Source organism: Oncorhynchus masou, chromosome 27 (genome assembly GCF_036934945.1).
Source record: "Oncorhynchus masou masou isolate Uvic2021 chromosome 27, UVic_Omas_1.1, whole genome shotgun sequence".
Classification (NCBI taxonomy): Eukaryota; Metazoa; Chordata; class Actinopteri; order Salmoniformes; family Salmonidae; genus Oncorhynchus; species Oncorhynchus masou.
The window spans coordinates 46,109,129-46,120,432 of record NC_088238.1 but is presented as its reverse complement, the minus strand read 5'-3'; the positions used below and the strand labels follow the sequence as shown (position 1 = coordinate 46,120,432).

Genomic DNA, 11,304 nt, shown 5'->3' with positions numbered 1-11,304 from the left:
CTGAAACGGAAAACAACTACCCACAACCCATAGTGGGAAAACAGGCTGCCTAAGTATGGTTCTCAATCAGAGACAACGATTGACAGCTGCCTCTGATTGGGAACCATACCAGGCCAAACACCTAGAAATATAACACACAGAACCAAAACATAGAATGCCCACCCCAACTCACGCCCTGACCAAACTAAAATAGAGACATAAAAAGGTCAGGACGTGACAGGGTATGAGTTGTGTTGTAGAGTGTGGTTAGGGGGTGTTGCAATGGTTCTGCTTTGCCCCGAGGGTGCATTTCAAAACATCCTACCTCAATGGTAGAAGTTTCAAAGTTGACTAATTATGGCACAAGCTGTGAGGCTACACGGTAACGGAAAAGCAAAAATCTTGACAGATTCACTCCTTCACAAAAGAGACAGGTAAGAGATACTCACAAATTAAAACATATTTCATGTATTGAATACTGTATATTTTTATCAACAACTAATTTGAGGGTTCAGTGTTTATTTCCACGTCATTTGGCAACCATTCATTTATGATTTCAGCATTTGACATAAAGTTAATCAAGTAAGAGCCGATATCGACGCTGGTTTTTATCTTATCCATCATTTATTGGTGGCACATTGTATAGTAGTGAATAAAAACTGAAACTAGTATATTTAAACGTCGGAGTCTTTGCTGTCTGCAATTTGGTAAATAAAACTTTGAACCTGGAACCATCTATCAAATATTTTAAGTTGAAATGACTGTTCAGAGACCAATCCTGTGTCTAGTCCTTTTAGATTTAAAGGACTCACAAAAGATGGAGACTTCACAGAGGTCTCCCGTTCTGTCATCCTGTCTGATCTCAATAATAGGTACAGTAGTTACCTCTCATATAAGAAACGAGTGTTCAGTGTTTTCAGCATGTTGTCGAGTTTGTGATCTCTTGATCTCTCTGTCTACAGTTGTGCTGAATATCATCTTGTGGATGTTTCTAATGTCAGCAGTGGGATTAGGTGTGTACATCATATTTCCTTTCCTCTCCATACTCCTTACAGCGAGAATGACATTGATGGTGGATAAGATACTGCAAGATGCCTAAAACCACCCGTTGAGAGAAACTGACATACTGTGTATATAATCAATCTCCACTTTCTTCCTTTAGGGGCTATGCACCTACATGACTGCCCCTTACAGCCTTATATCCCCATCTACCTGCTGGTGATCGGGCTGACGTCCATCGCCTCCCTGCTCCTAGCCTACCTCAATAACACACTGGAGACTGGCTTCCTGAGCCTACTGTGTTCCTCCTGCATCTTCCTCCTCCAACTCTTCAACCTCGGCTGGTTCATCACAGGTAAGCAAGAGGGATGAGGAAAGGAGATTGAGGGAAGGGAGAAGGAGGTGGCAATAGGCACATAGGGGCAAATCCTATCTTCCACTTAAGTCAAATTTTCACTTGCATTCATGCAATAATGTCAATGGGAGACTAACTGAAAGGATTCGCCATGTAGAGAGGCTAGGGGAAACAAGAAATTATGTGTTGAAGTTTTGGTGCACAAACCAGAACACTTGAGCACAGGAAGTTGCAGAATAGCCTAGCACCACCAACTTCACATTGTCATTACCAATACATAGACTCCACAGTATGTCACAAAGTAAACAGTAGCGTTATTTCCCAAAATCTGTACATACAGTGCATTGGGGACTACTTTACTATTTCCACATTATGTTACGTTACAGCCTTATTCTAAAATGGACTAAATCGTTATTTTCCCTCATCAATCTACACACAGCACCCCATAATGACAAAGCAAAAACAGGTTTTTAGAAATCTTTGCAATTTGTATGTATTAAAAATTAAAAACTTAAATATCACATTTACATGTATTCAGACCATTTACTCAGTACTTGGTTGAAGCACTTTTGACAGCAGTTACAGCCTTGAGTCTGCTTGGATATGATGCTTCAAGCTTGGCACACCTGTATTTGTAGAGTTTCTCCCATTCTTCTGTGCAGATCCTCTCAAGCCCTGTCAGGGTGGATGGGGAGCGTCGTTGCACAACTATTTTCAGGTCTCTCCAGAGATTTTCGATCGGGGTCAAGTTAGTTCTGGCTGGGCCACTCAAGGACATTCAGAGATTTGACCCGAAGCCACTCCTGCGTTGTCTTGGCTGTGTGCTTAGGGTCGTTGTCCTGTTGGATGGTGAACATTCACCCCACTCTGGGGTCCTGAGCGCTCTGGAGTGGGTTTTCATCAAGGATCTCTCTGTACTTTGCTACATTCATCTTGCCGTCTATCCTAACTAGTCTCCCAGTCCCTGCCACTGAAAAACATCCCCACAGCATGATGCTGCCACCACCATGCTTCACCGTAGGGATGGTGCCAGGTTTCCTCCAGACGTGACACTTGGCATTCAGGCCAACAAGTTCAATATTGGTTATATCTGACAAGAGAATCTTGTTTCTCATGGTCTGAGTCCTTTAGGTGCCTTTTGGCAAACTCCAAGTGGGCTGTCATGTGCCTTTCCCTAAGGAGTGGCATCCGTCTGGCCACTCTACCATAAAGGCCTGATCGGTGGAGTGCTCCACAGAGGAACTCTGGAGCTCTGTCAGAGTGACCATCTGGTTCTTGGTCACATCCCTTTCAGCCAGAGTGGTTGAAAAACAAGTTTTAATGACTCCAACCTAAGTGTATGTAAACTGTATGACTTCAACTGTATGTAAATAAGGTATTTCTGTTTTTATATTTAATACATTTCCAGAAATGTCTAAAAACCTGTTTTTGCTTTGTCACTATGCAATATTTGTTTCAAAATGCTTTGTGATGTAGTCACGACAGACAAAGATATATAGTTAATCAGAATTTACCATGCATGTTGTTTACCAGCACATCAAGTACATGAAGACGGTAAGTAAGAATTGGTTTCCGTTTCCTGTTTCCTGTGCAACTTCAATACCACTGCCACTCTCTGTTGTCATCTATGCATAGTCACTTTAATTAACTCTACCTACATGTACATACTACCTCAACTAACCGGTGCCCACGCACATTGACTCTGTACCGGCACCTCTATGTATATATTGTTATTTTTTCTTCTCCTCTTTAACTTGTTACTTTTATCTCTTATTCTTATCCATATTTTCTGGAACTGCACTGTCGGTTAGGGGCTCATAAGTAAGCATTTCACTGTAAGGTCTACTACACCTGTTGTATTCGGTGCATGTGACGAATAAAATGTTATTTGATTTGATCAATAGTGCTACAGTATTGAGTGTAGATTGATGAGGAAATTGCTTTATTTAAACAATTTTAGAATAAGGCTGTAACGTAACAAAATGAGGAAAGAGTCAAGGGGTCTGAATACTTTCTGAATGCACCGTACCTATTATTGTCTGACATTATTCCTTGTTTTTCTCTGTATCATAAGGGAGTGAGTGGGTGTACTCCATATATCCCCCGAACTATGACACGGACGGTGGAGAGAAGTACTGTCAGAGGAAGATATACCTGTTTGCTTTCTGGTTCAACAGCCTGGGAAGCATCTGTATGGCTGTGGTGTTCTTCTGTGGAGTGTTCTTCATCTTCCTTACCTGTGTGAAAATGGCATTTAGGGGACACCATCTACTCCATTCACATAAGAGATCGTATGGTGTGGACGCTTGAGAACTCCGTGGCACATAAACCTCACTAACATGCTTTTGCTGTTCTGTCTGTCTGTCTGTCTGTCTGTCTGTCTGTGTGTCTGTGTGTCTGTGTGGAGAAGTGGATATACAATAATGTTCCCAAATGTTCTGCCCGGTGAAGGAAAGTCACGCTGTGTGAAAAATTGTTTTTCCAGGTATTCACTCTCAATTGCAATTCTTTTTTTTTTATCATATCAGGAGACAATTTTTGGGGTCTGGAAAAAATCTAAAAATCTATATTTAGGGAGGTGTAGTTGCCATTTAATTCAGTTTCACACCAAGCAAGATACCTTTTGGCTAGCGGGGATTCTGTAGCCTAGAGTACAACGTACAGTTAAAGTCAGAAGTTTATATACACTTAGGTTGGAGTCATTAAAACCTCCTTTTTCAACCACTCCACAAATTTCTTGTTCACAAACTATAGTTTTGGCAAGTCGGTTCAGACATCTACTTTGTGCATGACACAATTCATTTTTCCAACAATTGTTTACAGACAGATTATTTAATTTATAATTCACTGTATCACAAATCCAGTGGATCAGACGTTAACATACACTAAATTGACTATGCTTTTAAACAGCTTGGAAAATTCCATATAATTATGTCATGGCTTTAGAAGCTTCCTTATATCCGTCGCGGAAGTTAGAATAACAATGATCCAGGGTTTTACCAGCCCTGGTTGCACAATCGATATGCTGATAGAATTTAGGGAGTCTTGTTTTCAGATTAGCCTTGTTAAAATCCCCAGCTACAATGAATGCAGCCTCAGGATATGTGGTTTCCAGTTTACATAGAGTCAAATAAAGTTTGTTCAGGGCCATCAATGTGTCTGCTTGGGGGGGAATATATGCGGCTGTGATTATAAACGAAGAGAATTCTCTTGGTAGATAATGCGGTCAACATTTGATTGTGAGGAATTCTAAGTCAGGTGAACAGAAGGACTTGAGTTCCTGTATGTTGTTATGATCACACCACGTCTCGTTAATCATAAGGCATACCTCCCCCCGCCCTTCTTCAAACCAGAAATATGCTTGTTTCTGTCGGAGTGATGCGTGAAGGAACCAGCTGGCTGTACCGACTCCGACAGCTTGTCTCGAGTGAGCCATGATTCCGTGAAGCAAAGAACGTTACAGTCTCTTATGTGTCTCTCTGGAATGCTACCCTTGCTCGGATTTCATCTCCCTTGTTGTCAAGAGACTGGACATTGGCGAGTAGTATGCTTGGGAGCGGTGCGCGATGTGCCCGTCTCCGGAGCCTGACCAGAAGACCACTTTGTCTGTATCTATATCCACAGTAAAACTAGTCCTATATCGGCATAACCTGAAAGGCCACTCAGCAAGGAAGATGCCACTGCTCCAAAACCGGCATAAAAAAAGCCAGACTACAGTTTGCAACTGCACATGGGGACAAAGACCGTACTTTTTGGAGAAATGTCCTCTGGTCTGATGAAACAAAAATAGAACCGTTTGGAGGAAAAAGGGGGAGGCTTACAAGAACACCATCCCAAACGCGAAGCACGGGGGTGGCAACATCATGTTATGGGAGTGCCTTGCTGCAGGAGGGACTGGTGCACTTCACAAAATAGATGGCATCATGATGATGGAAAATTATGTGGATATATCGAAGCAACATCTCAAGATATCAGTCATGAAGTTAAAGCTTGGTCGCAAATGGGTCTTCCAAATGGACAATGACCCCAAGCAAACTTCCAAAGTTGTGGCAAAATGGCTTGAGGACAACGAAGTCAAGGTATTGGAGTGGCCATCACAAAGTTCTGACCTCAATCCTGTAGAAAATGTGTGGGCTGAACTGAAAAGGTGTGTGCAAGCAAGGAGGCCTACAAACCTGACTCAGTTACACCAGCTCTGTCAGGAGGAATGAGCCAAAATTCACCCAAGTTATTGTGGGAAGCTTGTGGACGGTTACCCGTAATGTTTGACCCAAGTTAAACAATTTAAAGGCAATGCAACCAAATGCTAATTGAGTATATGTTAACTTCTGACCCACTTGGAATGTGATGAAAGAAATAAAAGCTGAAATAAATCACTCTCTCTACTAGTATTCTGACATTTCACATTCTTACAATAAAGTGGTGATCCTAACTGACCTAAAACAGGATTTTTTAACTTGGATTAAATGTCAGGAATTGTGAAAAACGGAGTTCAAATGTCTTTGGCTAAGGTGTATGTAAACTTCTGTCTTCAACTGTAGACCTACAGTGTAAATGTGATGGCAGAGTTCGCTAAAATAAAAGAATGCCCTCCCGATTGATAAAAATCATAATGATATCATTCTGTCAGGTAGGCCTACTTTGGAGTAATTTAATTGTGAAGATGTTTTGGTAAAGCCTTGTTTACTCAAACAGTGCATGATGACTGAATTGCGCTTTGCAAAGATTCAAACAAGACTTCGGACTAAACGTTTTCAATACCTAGTTTGCATACCCATTGTTCCCTTAGTTAGCATATACAGGTAGATATCATAAGTTGAAACGTCTTTCCTACCTACCCTACAGGCTCCCGATGTCATTCTTCTGTGAGCTGCTCCATGCAACAAACGCTTGAGAGCTGTGTGCTCTTCTTCTTCTCCTTCTTTAACTTTGTATTGGCTGATCGCAACAAAGAGGTGCATACGCCACCTACTTACTGTACTGGAGTGAGGCCAGTCACAGCCTCCCTATTCATACATTTCTCTTATCTAGTCCTGTGTTTCCGCCTACTGTTCTGGAGTGTGAATTCATTACACTTTGTGACACAAAAAGGGAAGGTAAAAAGGACTGGGAAAAGGGGAAAATAATAATTCCCTACCAACTAAACCTACAGCCATTCAAATCTCACCAATATTCCACTACTTGACCCTATCTGATCCTACACCAGGCCGGCAGCCTGGACCCATCTTCCTCTACTACTGTCTTCACTGTCGGAGCATATTACACCTTCTGTACTACTCTAATCCTGGCAACCTCAACCTGCCTTTCTCTCAAATCAAAAATCAAATCAAATGTATTGGTCACATACACGTGATTAGCAGATGTTACTACGGGTGTAGCGAAATGCTTGTGCTTCGAGCTCCGACAGTTCCGTAATATCTAACAAGTAATATCTAACTAATTATACAACATATACCCAAATCTAAGTAGGAATGAATTAAGACTTTATACATATGGACGAGCGATGCCAGAGCGGAACGGACTAAGCTACAGTAGAACAGTATAGAAAACAGTGTATACACATGAGATGAGTAATGCCAGATATGTAAACATTAAATGACTAAGATACCATAGAATAGTATAGAATACAGTATATACATATTAGATGAGTAATGCAAGATATGTAAATATTATTAAGTGACTAAGATACCATAGAATAGTATAGAATACAGTATATACATATGAGATGAGTAATGCCGGATATGTAAACATTATTAAAGTGACTAGTGTTCCATTCCTTAAAGCGGCCAGTGATTCCTAGTCTATGCCTATAGGCAGCAGCCTCTAATGTGCTAGTGATGGCTGTTTGACAGTCTGATGGCCTTGACCTTTCTTTAAATGTAACTCTTGCAGGAAGCCACATCTGCTGACAATCTCTTTAAGTGTTCAAGAACCATATGCTATCATGAAGCCCGTGCATATTCCATGTGATACATTGGATTTTGTTAGTCTACTTTTTACTATGAGGCGCTTTGCCTTTTTAGGGCTTTTAAACTTCAACTTCTCTCCTAATGTACCAACAAAAAAGTTTTGATTATGTCATTGTACATAAAATGGAGAAAGACTGTTACTTAAGTACTGTGGCCAGGTTGTATTACCTTAGAAATTCAATTCAAGTATAGTGGCTGATGGGGGTCTACTTGGGGAGAGTGAGTCCACCAAGTGACTGAAATGGGATGAATTTGTAAGTCGCTCTGGATAAGAGCGTCTGCTAAATGACTTAAATGTAAATGTATGAATGGAGGCCCCATGCACACCTCAGAGAAGTGTCTGATGCCCTCCCAGTCACCCCATCAGAGTCCCCTGGATTAAGCCCCTCTCGATTGTCACCAATAACCACCATTGAATCTTCGCTATAATGACAAACAAGGAATAATAATGATTTGACATCCTTTCCTAGTCTTTTCAGGACTCTTATTCATTTTACAGCGGGTTTGCAAGTCACAAAAAAACAATACAATTAATACAATTCTCCCCCTTTACCCCACCCAAGCCAAGCGTATCCCAAACGCCCATCTTTACTCACCCTTGCCCACCCACGCCACGCTTGTCCCCACCCTCCCATTCTTACATACATTCTCGGAGCTCTACGGACAATTCCTTCAACCTCATAGCTTAGTTTTTTCTCTGGCATGCACAGTCAACTATGGAACCTTATATAGACAGGTGTAGACTGCCATCACTAACCGGCTACCACCCGGTTACTCAACCCTGAACCGTAGAGGCTGCTTCCCTATATACATAGACATGGAATCACTGGTCACTTTAATAATGGAACACTATTCACTTCAATAATGTTTACATACTGCTTTACTAATTTCATATGTATACACTATATTATATTCTACTGTATTATAGTCACTCCTCCATTGCTCGTCCTAATATTTATATATTTCTTAATTTCATTATTTTACTATTAGATTTGTGTGTATTGTTGTGAATTGTTAGATATTACTGCACTGTTGGAGCTAGGAACACTAGCATTTTGCTACACCCGCAATAACATCTACTAAATATGTGTATGTGACCAATAAATGTGATTTGATTTGTGTGCCTTTCCAAATCATGCCCAATCAATTGAATCAACTCAATTTCGAGGCTCATAGCTAAGGGTCTGAATACTTATGTAAATAAGGTATTTCAGTTGTTTATTTTATTAATACATTTGTAAAAATTCTAAAAATCTGTTTTCACTTTGTTATGGCGTATTGTGTTGATTGATGAGGAAAATAAATAATTTAATCAATTTTAGATCAAGGCTGTTACGTAACAAAATGTGGAAAAAGTCAAGGGGTCTGAATACTTTCCAAATGCACCGTAAACTGGTCTTGGGCATCACTACAGCCTGCTCAGGGCTTCATCGATGCTTGTGAATTCCATCCTCTGTGTTCCCTTCCATACCCAAAGCACTGCCGGGAATCAGAGTTGATACTTGATTCATTTTTCCTCCAGTGACTACAAATCTTAATTGCACAAAGCCTATTATTTGGCAGGGAATACTATTTGTAGACCAGTGATTCTACACCTCACTTTGCTCAAGCTGATCCTCTACAACAGACTCAATCCCTGAACATCAGAGGTTATAATAATGGGGCAATTAGGACAGTTAAAGGGGAGACTATGAATCCAATCAGAAAAGATATAACATTTGCCTTGGCAAATCGCGCTGTTAAAACACTGATGCCCTTTGCAACCACGTACCTATGTGAGATTGGATTCTCGGCCCTCACTAACATGAAAACTAAATACAGGCACAGAGTCTGGGAAATTATTTAAGACTGGGACTCTCTCCAATACAACCCAACATTGCAGAGTTATGTGCATCCTTTCAAGAACACCCTTCTCATTAACCTGTGGTGAGTAATTCACAATTTTAGACAAATAAGGTTTTAAGGTTTTATATGTAAGATTGCTATATAAAGAGCAAAATGATTGATTATTAATATATTATTATTTGTGCCCTGGTCCTATAAGAGCTCTACGTCACTTCCCATGAGCCGGGTTGTGACAAAAACTCCCACTCATTCTTACGTTTAATAAATGTATCATATAGTGTGTGTGGCAGGCTTACAATGATGGCAAAAAAAATACATTTCAGGGTGCTCCGACCCTGGTGCTAGAGGGGGTACGCAGCTGGAGGTTGAATGTTTGAAGGGGTACGGGACTATAAAAAGTTTGGAAACCACTGATATAGCCTATTGTGACGGCCCTGATTTTTTCTGAACCGTCTCAGTGCTACTCCTTCCAATAGGGCGCTTTCCCTTTAATTCCCAATTAAATAGCCAGCATCAGCTGCGCAAAAGGGGGGTTGTGATGGAGACGTGAATGAGGATGTGTTCAACCCTTAGTGCCCGACGCTTCTCTATTCCGTTGTTTTGTAGCCTAATTGAGTTTACCCAGGATCGGTGCCCTTTCTCCGCTGGAGATCTATTGGCGGATTGGATTGTCTGACTGACTACCACCTTTTTGTATACGGTATTTCATTTGTTTTGATGTCATGTATACGGTGATGATTTATGTAGTTAGTTGTAGTTGAGGACTTAGTAAGAGTTGATACGCTTTAAAGTTCTGTGGTAAAATAATTGTTATATAGATTGTATGATTTAATACTGGGTTTACGCTACACTGAATGAACAGACAAACATTGCGTGACAGAAGTCACTTGAGTTCCCTGAACTCCTTTACCGGGCTGGACTCTTTAGGCCCGAGGTACAGGACATTTCTGGAGGAACCAGAACTCATTGTTATATTATTATATGTGTGTGTAATCATTGATGTAGCTAATACAACCCACGCAAAAGAATAGTTGTTTTGGAAGTTATTTCCAATGTTTTAAGGGTTTATGAAAAGTTATTTCCATCCTGACTTTTACATAAATCCTTTGTATTGGTGTGGACTTGACGGACCAGATGGGACTCATTCCTTCCCAAACTAAAAGGAGAAACCAATGTTTTCTCTGGTAGGCACAACCTACCTGGCACCCCTATAAATAATAACCTCAAGTCAAAACCGTTACACTATACATATTGGATAAAGGCAAAATCATTTGGGCATTTTTGGGGCTTGGGCTCATTGCATTTCTTTATTGTAGGGCTCAAAAAATGTTTTTAATACTTGGCTCACCAGGCTCAGGTAGCATCAGGTTAGAGTTTTCATGCTGATCATCAAAGCTGCCACGATCGTTGTAAGAAGCGGACCAAAACGCAGCGTGGTAAGTGTTCGTCATTTGAATGGAAAAACGGAACACCCCCAAGTTGCGGACTCCGGCCGCAAAACCTGAACCTGTAGGGTCTGGGTGGGCATCTGTCCGCGGTGGCGGCTCTGGCGCTGGACGTGGACCCCACTCCAACATAGTCTTAGTCCGCTTCTGTGGCCTCCTAGGAATGGAGACCCTCGCCACCGACCTTGGACTGGCAACCCTACTAAAGGGCCCCATTGGAAGGTGCCAAAGCAAATAAACAAAAGACCACCAAGAACCACAACACAATCTACAATGGTGTCTGCATGGAGAGAGTCTCCTCCATGAATGTAGAGGAGGTCTATTTATCCTGGGACACACCTGGCCCAGGTGTTTCCCATGTAGCTGACGCACCCTCCCCAACTCCGCCCACCGGCATCCTAATAAGGAAACAAGAACAAACAGAATACAGCAGACGGAGTGGGAGGGTCGTCACATTCCCCCATAAACCGGGGACCAACAAGGACCCCGGAAGAAAATACCAGCCTCTAAGTTCCAAATTGACACAGCTTCTGCACCACAAATTGATGAGGGTCTATGTGTTCACCCTAGCCAACCTCCTCCACAGACCTCAGCAACCTTCACACAGGAAGCAACATTTAAGAGGAAAGAAGAACACAAGACCAGGCGGGAGCAGACAGGACAGAGAGAACATGACAATACGTAACAATGGTCAGTCACGTAAACATTTAGG

The 11,304-nt window shown here is 41.4% G+C and overlaps 1 protein-coding gene across 2 annotated transcripts; it reads left to right on the top strand.

The window, feature by feature from the left end:
- The first annotated feature begins 279 nt into the window (after positions 1–279).
- LOC135516310 (transmembrane protein 272-like) lies at positions 280–8,623 on the top strand. Of its 2 annotated transcripts, XM_064940490.1 has the most exons (6): positions 280–413; positions 768–851; positions 942–992; positions 1,142–1,333; positions 2,867–2,887; positions 3,408–8,623. In XM_064940490.1, exons 2-6 carry the CDS (start codon positions 797–799, stop codon positions 3,641–3,643), a joined length of 555 nt encoding a protein of 184 aa, XP_064796562.1. In that variant the 5' UTR covers positions 280–413; positions 768–796; the 3' UTR covers positions 3,644–8,623. The 2 variants fall into 2 exon arrangements, with proteins under 2 accessions (XP_064796562.1, XP_064796563.1); XM_064940491.1 differs by lacking the exon at positions 2,867–2,887 and having other exon boundaries at positions 289–413.
- The last annotated feature ends 2,681 nt before the right edge of the window (positions 8,624–11,304 follow it).

Excerpts from the sequence above, each read along its gene's own strand:
- LOC135516310 (XM_064940490.1), top strand. The coding sequence starts at position 797 with ATGGAGACTTCACAGAGGTCTCCCGTTCTGTCATCCTGTCTGATCTCA. Across the intron at positions 1,334-2,866 it reads CCTCGGCTGGTTCATCACAG|CACATCAAGTACATGAAGAC; the intron begins GTAAGCAAGAGG and ends GTTGTTTACCAG. Across the intron at positions 2,888-3,407 it reads ACATCAAGTACATGAAGACG|GGAGTGAGTGGGTGTACTCC; the intron begins GTAAGTAAGAAT and ends CTGTATCATAAG.